The following is an 18,122-nucleotide window of genomic DNA, read 5'->3' as shown; positions in this document are numbered from 1 at the left end:
AAAAAAAATAATCAAAAATCCATTCCGTTGAGACGTTCTGAGTCGTAGTTGTCGAAAAAAAAAAAAAAAGCTAACGATGGTAACGCACCCTAACCTGGCGTCATATCTCTCAGTGACTGAGCAACATTTCGTTCATGCGCCTGTGCCGCGGGGGACGTTCGGCCGCTGCCCTCCTCCCTGCCTGCCCGTCCGATGAGTGAGGTTTCCCCACTCAGCAAAGTGAGCAATTCCCAAGTGGGCGTTAACAGGACCCGAGCACGCGCTCGCGTGAAAGGGACGTAACCCGGCGACGAAGTTCGCAGCAATGCAGCCCGTCTGAGCTACGTCACGCGACGTCGTCTCAACGCTGACATGCTACGTCATGAGTAGCTAGCGCTAGCGCTCGATACTGTATTACAATATTATATATTACAATATTACTCGTGTGTCTGCAGGTATTTTTTACTCTTGTTTATTTTTTGTTTGTTAGAGATTCGAGAGCCCGTACGTTCTAATAAACCATTGGAATGTACAATTCTAATTTTGCTGTTTTTGAAAGTTCTTTTAAAAAAAGTAAAAAGCCGCCAGTTCATCACAGGGCCAAACAATCATTCCCATTATTATTATTATTATTATTATTATTATTATGTTTTTTTTTGTCTTTGTTACATATATATTCACCGATCTTACATACACAATACCCTGTGTTTTATGTGGAATAGGCTCAACGTCGTTCACGGGAAGTAGAAGTGTGGAGACTACATTTCCCTACGACGCCTTGACCAGGAAGTGAAGTTGATGTCAACACTTACACGTAGACGTCGACATGGAACGTCCACTCTTTCTTATTATAACGCGTTGCTTTTGGTTTTAAAAGCACCTGTTTGAGAATGAGAGGCGCTTTTCATGCGGTGTTATCGCTGTCCCTTTTGCTGCTAAGCTTAAATCCGTGCCTGCCGGAGCGAGATGAGAAGGAGAACTCTCCGGACCTCCATGACGGAGACGACGGAGGGGATGTCAGCCATAAAGACGATGACAGTCCGTCGATAAAGCAAGTGAAACAGAATGAACTTGATTTAAACGAAAGAACCAAACAGAAGAACGTGCCGCCGATCAGGTGTGAGCCAACAAATATTGATTTTGTTTTTAAAATCATTTCTCAGGAGTTAAGTATTCTGATGCAGCTAGCAAGCTAGCCGAGTGTAAAAAAAACGTTAATATTATGTTCAAAGTAATTACTTTAGCTTTTCAGTAGTATTACTTGTTTCTGAGTCAACACAAAAGCAAAGCTTTAAACAAACGCCTCTTGCGTTAATTTGATTAAATCTCGGTTGTTATAACTTCTTAATTACATGTAATAGAAACGTAAGTAGAGTTTCCATTGCCACTTTTCAGTCTGAAAGGTTTTTGGAGGGGCCTTGACTAAGAATGCAGGGCTATTTCCACACAAATTACACAATTTCTTGGATCAACAGTTTTACGAGCAACATGAATTCAAACTCTGTGATGAACTGTGTAAATTTAAATCAGAGCTTGATATTTTCATTTCTTGATTTTGAGGATTGTCTGTTTAATTTCATGCTTTACAGCAATGAAAATGTTTGTTCTGACTGTGTCCATGCAGCAAGTCCAATGTCACTGACAGCTATGGCAACGAAACCCTCCACCCTCCAGCTACTGCTGTAAAACCGATCCCGGCGCTCCCAACCCCAAAGCCCATTCTTCCTGTGCAGACGGGGGTCAAGGCCCAGGAAGAGGAGCAGTCCAGCGGGTTGACCATCTTCTTCAGCCTGCTGGTTATCGGTCAGCTGCGTCTCTTTTGCTCCATTGCTGAATATCTGATTTGTCTCGAAAGAGAGAAGGAAATGAATCAGTGATTGAAAATATCCTAATTGGGATTCATCCAATGTACAATGTAGTGGTTAATTAGAGCCGATGTGTGCTTGATGATTTGTATGTGAATGCAAGGACATGAAGTTCATGAGACAAACGTCCCATTATGTCTCAAATACGGGTTAAGTAAGGAAATCGTCTGACTCGTGCATCAGGTTACCAATTAAACCGTTAAGATGATTTTGTGTTGAAACAAAGAATGCCAGTGTGGACGTTCAAGTCTGCGTATTAAGCTAAACCTCATCCTCAGTGGTTTGACAGATGCTTCAGAAGATGTTAATAAATGGAGGATCACTTCAGACTCTTTTCTGAGGACCACGTGGTCGCCTCAAATTAATCCTTAACAGCAATTCCCAGAAACGTTATTATCTTTATGTGATATTTCCTGCAGATCTGTATTTACCATATCCTATTACAAATGTCTGAGTTTGATTAATTAACCCCTGAGTGCTTAAGAGTTGCACACACTGTGAGTTATGAATATCTAATTTTCTGCAGATGCACGGATTGCTGTGTTTATGTCATTGTTGCCTTGTGTTTTATAATGAAATTATGCTAGTATATATATATATATATATATATATATGTCCAGACTTATAACATGGGGCTGAGGTCAGTTATCTTTTATTACATGATTAGAAATGTTAAGCAGCTGCTTTGTAGTCATTTTTATGACAAGCAATTTGTTTTACCTAATTGGCATAAAACACAGCAATAGTGAGACTAATTGTCTCCAAATTAGAGGTCATTTTTAAAAATAACTATCCATTCAAACATTAGGTTATGATGAGCAAAACATCCAGAATTATGATCTTAATCTTTAACATGAGCCTTATTTTCTGGAAAATTTTAGTTGGTGTGACAAGATGATCTGGACATTTTCGTATTTGTCCTGAATCATTCCGTCTTTGCTCTTCCCATTCACCCCAGGTATTTGCATCATATTGGTGCACCTGCTTATCAAGTTCAAGCTGCATTTTCTTCCAGAGAGTGTGGCTGTCGTGTCTCTCGGTGAGTTCTTACGTAATGTGCTTTCCTCAGGGGGCGCTAGTTTCTCTTTTTGTTCTACTTAGGTAACTTTTTTCCCCATGTTTTTTTTAAATTATTTTACTTAAAGACCAGAACTGTTTAAGTGCACAAGGAATGCTCAGAGTTACAGGGAAGTTTATCAGAATAGCCCATTACTGAACTCTGAACTCTATGCCTGTTTGGTGCAGTGAATTCAGAACAGTAAACCTACAAGGCATCAAGAATAAAATCAGTTTTATGGAAGTCATCTATATCTTTTAAGTGGCTAATGGCTAATCTGATCGCATGATCTTTATCATGTTCTTTGTTGTAAAGTGGTCCCAAGAAGCTACACTGGTGTCGCTGTGTGTTTCTGTTTCCCGTTCTCTGTACATGCTCATACGGTTACACTCACTCAAACTCACTGACACACTTCTCTCTCAACCCTGAAGGACGTTTCCTCTGGCATGTTCTGCATGTCCTGCATGCTGCATACGAGACTGAAGTGGTTTCAGTGTTTTGAGCAGGGGACTCTGTTGAGGAGTGATAACGTTGCTTACAAATCAGGAAGGACCACTTTTCCTTTCGCATCACTTCCTCTCTGTCGTGTTCTCTGCCATATGTCTCCTTCCTGATTTTGTTCGCTCTGCCTCGTTAAATCTGGGACTTTCACAGTGCTTTATCTCTCACCCTCTTCCTTAGTCTTTTACATGGAATTGGGCTTTCCTCCTCCTTTTAAGTTGTTTTCTGTTGGCCGGTGAAATAGGAGAGCTGAGGGCCCAAGGGGACTTTCTGCAAGACAAAACAAAGACAATAGCTCTTTTAAATAGGGGTGCACCGATTGGAAATTTCTGGCCGATCACCGATCTTTAAATAGCCTACTACTACTATACTTTTGGCTTGTCCCTTGAGGGGTCGCCACAAAAAATCTCCACTTCACCCTGTCCTTTGCATTGTCCTCCCCAACACCAGCCACTCTCATGTCCTCCATCACTACGTCCTATAGGTCGACCTCTAGCCCTGTTCCCTGGCAGTTCCACCCTCAGCATCCTTCTACCGATATAGTCCCTGTCTCTCCTCTGGACATGTCCAAACCATCGAAGTCTGGTCTCTCTCTGACCTTTTCTCCAAAACGTCCAACCTTCACTGTCCCTCTTATTGTCTCATTTCTAATCCTATCCAACCTGGTCAGTCCCATGGAGAACCTCAGCATCTTCATCTCCGCCACTTCTAGCTCCGCCTCCTGTCTTTTTCTCAGAGCCGGTCGATCGATCTTACTTTTAAACCATCTATATGTAAATCATCCCTGATCTATGGTGAACGTATGCCAGGCACTCAATTGTCTTACCACTCAAATAGCTATGCCTTTGGTCTGCATTCATTCTGTCCTCGAGTTCTATTGAAGTTTTCATATTGTCATATATTCAAGTGTTCAAACATTTGACTGGTTGTTTTGTTTTTCTTGTCTCCTTCCTTTTTTTCCAGGAATTTTAATGGGAGGCTTTATTAAAATCATTGAATTTCAGGACCTGGCCAATTGGAAGGTATAGTTCCATTCCTTATTCTCACCCTGCTGCACTGCTCCATGCTTCCTCACAAGAAGCAATACATGTTCCTCACTCTGGGAGAATTCATGCTGCATGAAGCAAACACTACAAGCATATATGCAATGCAACAGCATGTTGCACATGGAAATTTCATTTCAGTATTGCAGCTTATGTATCGTAACCTCTTACAGATTGGCATCAAATCTATAAATTAAAGAACTTTGCACACTGCATTCTATATATTTGTTGTAATTTATAAGCCAGAGACAAACGTCAGCATTTCTGGGGCACTGCATAATTACAAAAATAAGAGTTTTTAAACAGGCTTCCATGTAATAGTATGAAGAAAAAATTATTTGGAATCTCCCACGGCCACCAAAACCCAATCCAATAACCATCTATTTCCTTTTTGCTGTGGTTTTTTCATCTCTTCTTCTATAACAGCCTCTTTGATAAGCCCTTCATTTCCTGAACACAGTTTCTAGTCTCACATCTCATCTCTCCATCTCGTCCACAGAGGCACACACAACTCTCGGCCTGCTATCTTTCCCTTTGTGTCCTTGAGTTCTCTCTTTTTTGCTCCTGGTTCTCACAGCCTTTAATTAACATTCCTTGTTTTCTGCCAGTGTTTGAGAGAACGTATGAACAAGAGGTAGAGACAGACATGCTCGGTGCGGGGGGATGGGAGGAAAATAGGACAGGTTGTGTCAATGTTTCTTGCACACTAGGGCCATTGTTTACAGACTGGGTCCACCGGGATGCTGCTGAGTCATCCCCTATAGTAACCAGAGCCCCCTTCCCCCCCCTCGGTGCCTTTCTTGTGAATCTCTGGACTTTTATCTATGTATTTGTGCTTATCTTACTCCAAGTTGACAGAGTCAGTTGTCCATACTCAGTCCAGTACGTTGCAAAATTGTGAAATTATTTCTTCATAACACCTCAGGGCTTTTCCACAGCGCACAGAATGTTATATTGGGCTAGCTGCTAGCGCATTCATTGATTTTCTGCACCTCTCCCCCAACCGATGTAGGGGTGGGGGGGGAGAGGTGGGTTTGAACCCAGGACCTTCTTGCTGTGAAGCATGGCTGCTGTTCACTGTGCCACCGTGCTGTCAGTACTAACCCACTCAATATTAAATTAATTAAAAAATTTCACAATATGTATTTGTTCTTGTTTTAACAATATTAAACCTTATTAAAATTATTTAACATACTGAAATAAATGTTTGGTTTTATAATGCAGTACCTGGTTTCAGTGCAGCACACCTCATCAAGGTAATCTGTAATTAGCAGATAAGAACATTCACTGTCAAAGGTACCGGTACTGTATGTTGAAATGTTAAAACAGGAAACTTTTGTGTCATGAAGGAACCACGAGACGACAAGCCATTAGCATTTGACGGGTTTAACTGACACCAGAGAAGAGGGAGGGGAAAGACTATCTCAAACCAGCAACATGAACATTTCTGCAGAGTCAACGTGTATCAAATGAAGTTTTGTGAGCATAAAAACATCAACAAGTTTGAGCAGCAAATGTGACACATTCAGAATAGTTAAATTAAAGAAGTCAAGTCTTCAATTAACATTATATGTAAAGTTAGAACTCTCAATATTGTATAACAAAAAGAGGTTTGATCACAAAATGTGAAAGAAAACACTTGTATAAGGTCTTGTATTTAGGCCTGGATCACTGCACAATCCAACAAGTGATCTGATGAAATGTTAAAAAAAAAAAAACCGGTCTTGGTCGGGTTTCGGTATTTCAGTTTGTGGTCAGGTTCCAGGAAATTGTCAGCCTCCAGTGCACGTTTGCGTGCGCTGCCTGCGTGTTGGTTTGATCTGCCATCGTTTATATATGATGATTTGTATATATAGTTACATCATCATTTAAAATGAGAAGTAATTGTTGAAAATGTGTTCTTTGTGTTATTTTAAAAATAAATTCCTGTTTAATCATGGCTGCTAATATTTCAAAAGCACAAAACAAAGGTTATCTGTTCCCGCTGACATTTTAAAGCTAGTTTCTTTTCAAATGAGGCAGCACATTGCTATTTCTATTTATTTATTCTCAGGAAATTTGTCTTAAATACCAATAAAAGAAAATAAATCTCAATATTTTGCTCTGCATTCCAATAAATATGGTGCAGCTTAAGTTTTTTTGGAGCACTAAAAACTTCAAAATACCCAGGCTTTGATGCAGATCCATTATGTCTGACCTATTTGTTGTTGAGAGAGCCCCCCCCCCCCCAGAGCGTAAACTGCTCCATGAGTAACACAGCCAATGGCTAAACTGTGATTCTGTCAGCATGGCTTTTTCAACGACGAGTCTTGAAACTGTGCATGCAGCGCTTTGACTCACAGGTCCATCTGTTGTCATCGCTGTCAGTTGAATGCATCTGTCTTTATTGCACTCTCACTCGCTCATTGGGCAGGTATAAATTAGATGCAACTTCACGCTTGCAGCTACAATTAAGTTTGATGTCATCCCCTCCAACTAGCACATTTCTAAAGACGGCCCATTTGCCTCAGGGAATGACCACAAATGAAGGTTATAGAAACCCCCTCAGGCATCACCATCCTGTCGTCGCTGGCTTTGAACTCGCCTTTCACTGACAAGCTGCCATCTTTGCTGTTTCCTACTGACAGTTTAATCTCCATCCGTCTCCCTGCATTCAAACAAGTAAAAACCTTTTCTTTTTATTTTGTTTTGTACCTTTCTGCTACTGTTCCCTTTGTCTCATCTGGCCGACTCTCCCCTGTGCTCTGACACAGATTGAAGAAGCAATAGCGTAATTCGTAAGAAGGAACACGTTAGCAACGGTTTGTCTCTCAGGTCTGAAATCAGTACGTTTCCGACCCCAAATCGGGAGTCACTGAATAAACAGAAAATCAATCACACATTTTTTCAAGTTAAAATCAACCTTTTAATAACACACTTTTGCAGTTCAGCTTTTTAAATGTCAATATTAACTGCTTTTCTTTTTTATATATATATATATATATTTGTGAATTTTGGAACATTGCATGGGGAACTTTTTTTAATACATCAAAAATCGTATTGGGAAATTATAAATCAATGTAAACCCTTACATGTTCAAAGGTGTCAAAATTCTACATTTGCTCACTGGATTGAAATCTGCATATATGAGGTCTGTGCTGGTCGGCGACTCCATATGTGGGATTACAACGTGGATACTTCGGTGCATGCAGATAAAAAGCTGCAGATATTTCCTTCTGCCACGAGTTTTTATTCATTCTTGACCTTTCACATGCTATGAAGGGCAGAATGATCAAATATTAAAATGGCAGGGTTAAATGCCAAGAAAGAGTCGTAACCCGAAGCGTTTTGCCAAGTCCTTCTGAAATTTGAATGCATAATTAGACGAGCTAAAAAGGAGCGTAACCTTTTACTCCAGCATTCTTTAGAGGCTCTCTGCCACACCTGACCTATTTTATCAGCTTTTAGTCGGAATAGCAAACGTGTTTGCGTAGAGTAGACTAATGTGTAAATAGAATGGAGTTGCTATCTTGGTAGTTTATGTGCAGTCTTTAAGCAATGTGTTCTGTTATTGTGTCGTCTCATCTACCAAACGCATTCTCCGTATGGTTTTGAAAAGCAAATGTGATTTAGAAGGAATCGTCTTCCTCATTAATCTGCTTTACTGTTGCTGCATTATTTTAAAAGACCACGTGAGGCTAAATTAAGAAGACACAATGTGACAGAATGTGTAACAGTTCACTAAGAAATGCTTTTCTTGTTGTAAACCCTCTGGTTTCGTTTGTTTTCTGAAAGGAGGAAGAAACATTCCGACCCAACATGTTCTTCCTTTTGCTCCTGCCACCCATCATCTTTGAATCTGGATATTCTTTACACAAGGTACAAAAATACAACACGTAAAACAGCAACCACTTACATGCACTGTCGTCATAAAGGTTAAAGGCTAACTAACAACTGCACAAATTGCTCATCAGCTTCGTTCCATTTCTTTTGAAACAGCGTTTGGATATTTCACACGGGGTTAACTAGGCACCGAAGGTTAACCTGTTGCTTCCTTAACTTCGAGGCCGACTAAATCCGTGTCTGTCATGTAACTGTGTAAAATCCAACATCCCATGCTTCTTAGAAACGTTAACGTTTGTGTATGCTGTGTGTTCAGGGTAACTTCTTCCAGAACATTGGCTCCATTTCACTCTTCGCCGTGATCGGGACAGCGATCTCCGCCTTCATAGTTGGAGGAGGTATCTATTTCCTCGGGCAGGTGAGGGCTCTAATGATATCTACCAACAACAGTACATAAGTGTTTGCAGAGAGCATGTGTAGCAAACAGCTGCCACCACGCCATGTTGTTTGCCCTTTGACTGTCGACATGACGACATTTGTTTGTTGCACATCTAAGTCGTCTGTGTGTTGGTGTGATTTTATTTTTTTTTAGGCTGATGTGATCTATAAGATGACCATGACTGATAGGTGAGTGTTAGTTTCCCACTCAAAGTAGCATTTAAGAGTTTTTGCATCGCTGTATCATTTCAGACCCGAGTGAATTCAATTAAACGGAGCGTTTTGTAGTAGGATGTAAATGTAGTTAGGCGGTTTGCTGCTTTACAGGATGTTGGGGTTGTCAGAAATGTTCAAGCAGGTTTTCCTTCCTCAGGATATGAGTCTCCAAAAAAAATAATAAGATTCCCAAACAAACCAAAAAGAACATCTTCAATTTAAGTTGATCAAAATTCTTGATTTGTCAGCAGGACTATTAAACGACTGGACACAAAACATTTGTAGAAACAAGGAGTATAGACCAGCAAAGAATATGTTAAATTTAGGGAAGTATCCAGAAGTATTTCTCCAATTTGTTTGTTGAACTTTTCCCCATATTTTGCAAGAATGAGCTGAGCTGAGCGCTAAGCTACGTGAGATGGGTCATGCAAGCTAAACAGACGAGTGTAGGACTGTTCAGGTTTGCGCTCTACAGAAGGTCATCCTAGTTTAGATTTTTTTTTAAATAAAGTTCTAGGAAGTAGGTGCATGATGCATCCCTTTCAACGTTGTACATACACAAAGGACATGGTTTTGGTCGAGTTATGCCCCTTTATTACCGTACAGTGGTACCTCTACTTACGAATTTAATCCGTTCTGGGAGTAGCTTCGTAACGTGACAACTTCGTAAGTAGAGACGCATTTTGAATGTAAATGCACTAATCCGTTCCAAGCCCCGCAAAAGTATGATATTTTTTTTAAATATTAATCTACCTGTTAGCTGTTACTTTTTGTCCTCTTTGTTTACTGGTCCTTTGCGGTGTTTTCTGCCTCGCGTTTCTTGAAAAACTGATCCAATGACGTCTGCTTTTGCCGGTTTTTGACAATCCGTCGGAAATGTGCGAGGCAGACGTCATCATAATGAGCAATAGCCCGACTTGTCAACACTTTTTCCGGGTGACACGAGGGGGACACGAATAGCATGCTGGGATACACGCATACGCAACGGGTTGCCAGGCAGATTTTAGGCGATAGCCAATGGCAGAGCAGCTACGAGCAGCTATTTTTTGACTTCGTATCCTGAAACGCCTTCGTAACGAGAGGCAATATTTTCCCATTCAGATACTTTGTAACCTGAAACTTTCGGATGTAGAGACATTCGTAAGCTGAGGTACTACTGTATTTGTTCCCTTTTTCTTTGTTTGACCGTAACATTTATTACTGATTAATTCCTTTCTTATTGTAGCTTCGCTTTCGGCTCACTGATATCGGCTGTGGACCCCGTCGCCACCATCGCCATCTTCAACGCCCTCAACGTGGACCCAGTGCTCAACATGTTGGTTTTTGGTGAGAGCATCCTCAACGACGCCGTCGCCATTGTCCTTACAAAGTAAGAGTCTTTGCAGAGAGTGTTTTATAATTATTTTATTGCACGCCTTTACGAGGAATTATACGATCCTCAAGGTTTACACAGCATTATAAACTGGAGTCTAGACGGGCGTGAAATTACACGCTGACAGCAAGCAAGAAGAACAGGAGAATCTGCGATCTAATTTATTGCCTGACGTACATTTTGTGACCAAACTACGATAATATCACCACATCACATGTAGAAGATGTGGCTGAAAGTCTGCTAAATCCTCTTCATCACTTTTTTAATGGCGATCTGATGAAGGTGGGTGCCCTTTTTCCTTTTTCTTTTCTTTTTTTTACACTCGACAGCAGAATTATTGATAATATTTTTTCGAGTCTTGTGAAATGTATTGGGGACCATTTATTGCTGTTTTTCCGAGCTTTAGCTGCATCAGTAGACTCGTCATACTTGGACTAATCTCGACAGACACGTTGGGCAGAATAAAGGAGTTGATGGTATTGAGTTTGAGTTTGAGTTTATTTAAACAGGGACAATACATATTGATGAACGTTTACACGTAAATATGTAAGATTATAGCCAATGGCTAATCTCCATCTTTACATCAACAACATAAAACAACAAAATCAATAAAACAACAGTCATAACAAATACAACAGTTCTACTAAATAGTACAAATTAATATTGAGGAAGATGACAATCAGAAAATCTGCGGATGGTACCCCAACAATTAGCCAACGGTAAACAAATATATCAGTTTATGGATGGGTGTGGCTACAATGTTGCTCTTCCAATAGCCATGCTTTAAATTGTTCGGAAATTGTTTATACGCGTCGTCCCATTTGCTCTCGCTGTGCTCACTTTAATGCCGTCTTATCTCTCCTGCTTACAGCCATCTAAATGTGCAAAGCGATGTCAAGTGTCTGCATGACCTTGGAGAGTTAATGAAGGCATAAATAATAGACAGGCCGAACAGGCTGGCAGTTTGCACAGACCGGCTTTCTCAGAAAGCCAGTTTGTTTGTTTGCAGCCACACAGATAATGCCTTTACTCAGGGGTGCATTAAAAAGCATTACAAAGTCTGATTAGCAGTTGCATTGTGCTGCCTGTTCGGTTTAATATTGATATAACAAGAAGGGTTTAAATTTCACAATCAGACGTCTCTGTTTCTACCGCATCAGTATCCTTTGTCTGGCTCACGTTTGTTTTAAATTCTAATTATTGGGGTGACGCAATGCGACCGGACAAACTGGATTTTAAACTTAAAGAGAATTACACACTCTGTATGCATACATTTCAAACGACAAATAAACACATTGCGACACACACACGCTCACACATACACACACATATTGGAGATCTTCTGCCCTCTCGTGTCTATTAAAGGTATTACAAGACCCTCTGAGGCTTTGTTTTGTATTTTTTTCTATTTCAGCACAGCTGAGGGATTTTCCCGCTCGGAGAACTCCATGGTAACAGGCTGGGAGACCTTCTTGCAAGCATTGGGCTATTTCCTGTCAATGTTTTTCGGCTCTGCTGCCCTGGGAACCCTCACTGGACTCATCTCAGCTGTTGTATCCAGACATATTGTTTTCTTCTTTCGGCTTGTCCTGTCAGGGGTCGCCACAGCAAATCAACGTTCTCCACTTCACCCTGTCCTTTGCATCGTCCTCCCCAACACCAGCCACTCTCATGTCCTCCCTCACCACGTTCGTGTATCTTCTCCTGAGTCGACCTCTAGCCCTGTTCTCTAGCAGTTCCATCCTCAGCATCCTTCTACCGATATAGTCCCTGTCTCTCCTCTGGACATGTCCAAACCGTCAAAGTCTTGTCTCTGTCCTTATCTCCAAAACGTCTAACCTTCACTGTCCCTCTTATTGCCTCATTTCTAATCTTATCCAACCTGGTCACTCCCAAGGAGAACCTCAGCATCTTCATCTCCTCCACTTCTAGCTCCGCCTCCTGTCTTTTCCTCAGAGAAGCCTTCCATCATGTCTGTCCTCACCACTGTCTTGTAGACCTTTCCCTTCATCCTCTCTGACACTCTCCTGTCACAGAGCACACCTGATACTTTCCTCCACCCGTTCCAGCCTGCCTGCACACGATTCTTCACTTCCTTCCCACATTCTCTCCATCCCTGCACTGTTGGCCCTAAAGGTACCTGAAGTCCTCCCTTCTTTACGTCTCTGGGATCTTTACACACATGAACTCTGTTTAACTATTTCTCACCTTCATTCCTCTCTTTTCTTGAGCAGACCTCCACTTCTCTAAATTCTCCTCTACCTGCTCTCACTGCAGATCACAATGTCATCTGCATACATCATATTCCAAGGAGCTTCCTGTCTCACCTCATCTGTTATGCGTGACAGTAATTCAGAAATCTACCTCTGTGCGCACGCACACACACACACACACACACACACATCATTTAAATTCCTTAACACGTTAATTAGTTTTTAAAACACTTTGACCTGAGGAAAACACCGTCGCTGGAGTTTGGCATGATGATAATCTTTGCATACCTTCCCTACGGCCTGGCCGAGGGCATCAAACTGTCCGGTAGGTGCTCACATGATCAGTCACATGAACGTTTGACTTTGTAGGGTTTTTGTTAATGCATTGGCTTCTCTGGCCCTACAGGTATAATGTCCATCCTGTTTGCTGGGATTGTGATGTCGCACTACACCCATCACAATTTGTCTCCGGTCACCCAGATCCTCATGCAGCAGACACTACGCACAGTGGCATTCATGTGTGGTGAGTCAAATCGCAATTCATTTGTTGTATTCATTTTACATTTTGTTCTAAAGAATATTTGTTCTTTTTTTTCCCCTCCAGAGACATGTGTGTTTGCTTTCCTTGGTCTCTCTATCTTCAGCTTCCCTCATAACTTTGAAATATCCTTCGTCATCTGGTGCATAGTAAGCGCTCAGGATTTTTTGATGCCACCTTATTTTTAAATGTCCCCGAATTCATTGTTTACGTTGCTTTCGTAGGTCCTGGTTCTTCTGGGCCGAGCGGTGAACATCTTCCCTCTCTCATTCCTGCTGAACTTTTTCAGAGACCACAAGATCACCCCCAAAATGATGTTTATAATGTGGTTCAGTGGTGAGATGATTCAGTCCTAGGGTCTTAAAAACCTCCAATATTATTATAACATATGTTTATTTTGTTACACAATACTATTAATATAATAATACATTATTATTGTGTAGTCAGTAAAGTTTATAGTGTAACTTATAGCCCAAGTTATTCTATTCTAGTATAGTATTATGTGTATTTTCTCCTTTTTTATTATCTTTTATCTTATTTTAACTTTTTTTTTTCTTTACTCTTGTACTTTGCACGGTTTGGAGGACTTTGCTATTTTGTTGTGCTTGATGAAAAGACAATAAAGACCTATTCTTTGCTACATCAGTGTGTTTCTGCCCCGGTAGGTCTGCGAGGGGCTATCCCCTACGCGCTGAGCCTCCATCTGGGCCTGGAGCCTTTTGAGAAGCGGCAGCTGATCGGCACCACCACCATCGTCATCGTGCTGTTTACCATACTCCTCCTGGGGGGCGGGACCATGCCACTCATTCGCATCATGGACATTGAGGAGAGCCAGTCGCGGCGTAAGAACAAGAAAGACATCAATCTCAGCAAGACGCAGAAGATGGTAAAGGACGAAGCGTTGTGATCTGACTGCAGCCTAGACTACAAATGGGAAAACATCAAAGGATTCTTTGTTGGTGACGAATTTGTAAAGTGTTCGAGGTCTTCCAGAGCTTCGTGTGGATACCTCAGAGTAGAGCAACCACATCTAGCGGTCCTCCCATTATTTCCGCTTTGCCCTCTTTGATGCTCCCTCTGCTCTTGACCGTCTTGTCCTCAGTCTGCTTCGTTTTTTTGGTCTCCTTCCCTTTCATTTTTCTTTCTTTCTATTTATCTGAAGGACCCCTCTTGTTCTTCTCCTTTCCTCTCCAGGGTAATACCATTGAGGCAGAGCACTTATCGGAACTGACAGAGGAGGAGTACGAGGCTCAGATCTACCAGAGACGGGATCTAAAGGGCTTCATGTGGCTTGATGCTAAATACCTTAACCCCTTCTTCACTCGCAGGCTCACCCAAGAGGTAAGAAACGGAGACAAACGCATATGACCCCAGGTTCAAATGTAAAATGTCCAATCCCATGGAGGTTGTGTGGGTGCACAGTAATCATGTCACATACATCCCTTTATGATTAACAGTTTGTAAAGATTGTACAAAGGGCAGCGTAATTAGGGAGGACATTTCAAGTTTCTCCACCTCCATGCAGCTTTAAATGCACTTCTATTTATTATTGCACGTGCTGATGTGTAGATGTGTGCTTTCAGGACCTATTACATGGCCGAATTCAAATGAAGACCCTGACCAACAAGTGGTACGAAGAAGTTCGCCAGGGGCCTTCTGGCTCTGAGAATGACGAGGAAGAAACAGAACTGCTGTGAACTGAAAGCATTATAAAAGCAAAGACTGGACATTGATTCTCCTGGGTGGAAGGAATGTGTGTGTGTGTGTGTGCGTGCATGCGTACGTACGGCGTGTGTGATCGCATGAAGGCGGGCACTCTTTTTCAGTGTTTGCCTGTTTCCAACTTCAGGCAGAGGCATCTGAATCACATTGTGGTGGACTATGCGGTCGAATGTGTCAGTTCAAGAAGTTCCGGGAGACCCGGGTTTGAAAATGGCAGCACTGGATGGAGAAAGTAGTCTGTGAAAAACGCTCGTGCTACTTAGAAAATGATCTGTTATTAGGCCCGAGCGCCTATCTAGTTCCTTCTTGCTTTTGTATGTCTGAAGGGAAGTTGAGAGGGAATTCTTCGAGGTAAAGCAATACTAGCCTCATGCTAACTCGTCCTTCCACTTTTTTCTCTTGACTTATTGCAGCATGGCTCTAGTTTGGTCAAAGGTTAATCTGAGAACTAAAACTCAGTATTTAGCCCTGTGGCACTGGATGCCTACATATAAATGAACATTGTTTTGTTCACTGGGAGATACATTGTGCTGTGTTTCACATTTCTACTGTGAAATATTTTTCCACTGATGACAGCTTAGAGGAGCCTCCTGCTGAACTTTATTAAATCACCTCTGGGTCTGCACATTTGTATGAATTAATGATATATATATATATAAAACACACAAGTTTATGTATTTATACATGTAGATATGTATATGTGTGTATACTGTATATATATATATTGGAAGAAATATGAAATACACAAGGCCAAATGTTAATATAAATTATTGGGTAAAATTGATTGTTTTCAGAACTTTTAAAGCCAAAAGAAAATTTAAAATAATCCTGTTTGGTTTCACTAAATTAGATTCAGTACTTATTTGCATTCTTTTGCCAGAATATTGTGAATTAAGGTCAACCTTAAATGTTGCTTCTGTGATATTTTTACTATGAATTTCTAATGAGCACCAATGAATGTGAGGGTGTCTGGGAATGTCTTGTCAATTATGTATTTTTGTTATTTATGTCTGAAATTATTTCCTGTTTGTAGGATGATGGCTTTTATACAGGCTCTATGGATGCTGCAAAATTAAAGAATACATCTCTTTTCTCTATTTGCCTTATATCATCATTATCACGATCATTTACAATATTACAATTACACTTCTGTTTGTCGTTTGTTTAGGCTTTTTCTCTCCTAACTTAATTTCCACTTTCCACTGGAGGTCCCCGTGAACTAAACACACACATGCATTACCTATAACAATTTAGCGAACATACATGCTACGTAATTCATAGAGGTTTTCCTTTATTACTTCACAGTTTGTCCTTTTTAAAATTTGTTCGTGGATTATAGTCACAAGTCGTTTATATGTCATTTCCTTTAGTTTTCTGTACTGTGTATCTGCTTATTGATCCCTGGAGGGATTGTCCTTTTTGCAGCACCCCCCCCCCCCCCCTCTGTGGAAGATCTTCTGAATATACTTACTTCAGTATATATACTACTACTCCAGTAGTCTATGAAGCCCCGGTCTATTTGTGAGTGTTTATCTCCATCTGCTGGTCACATAGAAAGGCAGCATGCTGGAGTGTCAGTACTGAACGCAGCCGCTTCCGTTACCCAAACACTCAACGCAGAGACAACCTTTTTCACAATTTTATTCTTTTAATTATTTTATAAAATTTCATTTACATTTCAATATATTTATATATTCTCTCAACAATTAACAATTTGTATATTTTCCCTTCACATATTTCCCCACATCTTGTTCATGAGGTCCATACTCCCTCACACAGATATTGTGCAATGATCCTCAGTGCCAAAGTATAAGGGGGGGGGGGGGGGGGGGGGTATGGATTTGGGCCAGCATGCTAGAGAGGGCGAGGGAAACGGGGGCTGCCTAACGACACCATAACTGTTAACATCAGAAAGAACGCAAAGAGGTAAAGGGAGTATAACCTTCCACATGGACTGGAGCGCGTCTGGGTTAAACCAATCACGTTCAAAATGGCTCAATGTATTCCATGACAAACAAAATAAAATAGCTCTTTTTTTCCCACAGCATTAATACCCACTGATGAATGTTGGGTAAGCGCCACATCAGACAAGCCAGTTGCTCACTCAAAGATTACAACAGCAGTCCCGGAGACTGTTTAGCCCTTCGTAGTGACTTACACAAACGATCCGTCAGATCCACAACCCACGGTGTGCAAGGTGCGATGCCCCTCTGATGAGTTTCTGAGCATCTTAAATATGCCAAATATCTACAAACACAACAAAAATCACAGCTTTATGTTACATTAACTGTACATCAGGGCAAAAAGGATTTTGTTTTCTGCTCCAATAACATATTTGTTCTTCATTTGGCAAATTGGTGGCTCAGTCACATCTGAAAGTTTCTTTCGCTGCTGGTGGGATTTGTGATGAACACTGTTATTATGCAATTAAAACATTTCTATGAGAAATAGGCAGGATTCGTGAAATGAAAACAAATTGCACATCAACCCTAGGCTCACCCAACTTTTGTGATACGCATGAGAGCTAATGTTGACAGAAGACGTCTTGAATGCCCCTTAAGCTGCATCCAAACGGAATCAGAATGTCCCTTCCTTCTATTGGAGGAGTTTAAAAATCAGATCCGCCCACTAAACATAATAATAATATCTGTTAGGACAAACAGATTACAGACTCAATTTAAACAAGAGTTCATTACTATGCATCACCCAGTGAGGGGAACCCAGACTCCGTGTCTTCGACTAAATAGACTGGGGGCTGGGGGGGGGGGGGCATGTTAATTTATAGGAACACAAGATAATGTAAATGATGATCATGAACAGAAAATGAATATATAAATCGATATGACACGTTGAACGAGCGGAAGCCATTTGGAGGTTAATCCTGACGGAGCATTCAGGCTAATCTCACCGAAACAGCCCGTCGGAATAACCCAATCTCAATCTGCTTCAGATTTGAAACTAGCCCTTAATTAATGACCACCACCTGCTATATACTGCAATCATCATCATCATCATCAATCACAGCTAATCAATGGCTGCCAAAACAAGGGACCCCCCCAAAATTGTTTTAACTGGATTTACACAATAGCAGTTTACTTATTTGTGAATTATCGGTTAAAGGCCTTCATTGATCGCCACAGTAAAGAGAGGCTTGATTCACAAACGTCAAACGATACAACATTTGAAACATCATGACAACTTAAAAAATTGAATTTAATGGCAGCTCATTGGTGGACATTGCATCGATCCCGGTCCTGAATGGTGCAGTAACCATGTGAACAATGCTGCCCGTGTGAAGCTGACCCGAGTCCGACAGCCCAGTGCTGAGCAGCAATTTATCATGTCTCTGTTCCGTC

The 18,122-nt window shown here is 41.1% G+C and overlaps 1 protein-coding gene across 1 annotated transcript; it reads left to right on the top strand.

Moving 5' to 3' along the window:
* Positions 1-777: 777 nt before the first annotated feature.
* slc9a8 (solute carrier family 9 member 8) lies at positions 778-15,859 on the top strand. Its single transcript, XM_068747352.1, is given in 17 exon segments — positions 778-859; positions 862-1,096; positions 1,604-1,782; positions 2,803-2,883; positions 4,366-4,424; positions 8,220-8,303; positions 8,584-8,685; positions 8,860-8,894; positions 10,147-10,290; positions 11,708-11,846; positions 12,726-12,831; positions 12,913-13,029; positions 13,111-13,193; positions 13,269-13,380; positions 13,710-13,930; positions 14,239-14,385; positions 14,628-15,859. Coding segments are annotated over 17 exon segments (2,040 nt in total). The 3' UTR covers positions 14,742-15,859.
* The last annotated feature ends 2,263 nt before the right edge of the window (positions 15,860-18,122 follow it).

This window comes from Brachionichthys hirsutus, chromosome 2 (assembly GCF_040956055.1).
Source record: "Brachionichthys hirsutus isolate HB-005 chromosome 2, CSIRO-AGI_Bhir_v1, whole genome shotgun sequence".
Lineage (NCBI taxonomy): Eukaryota > Metazoa > Chordata > Actinopteri > Lophiiformes > Brachionichthyidae > Brachionichthys > Brachionichthys hirsutus.
This window is presented reverse-complemented; position numbering and strand designations above follow the sequence as displayed.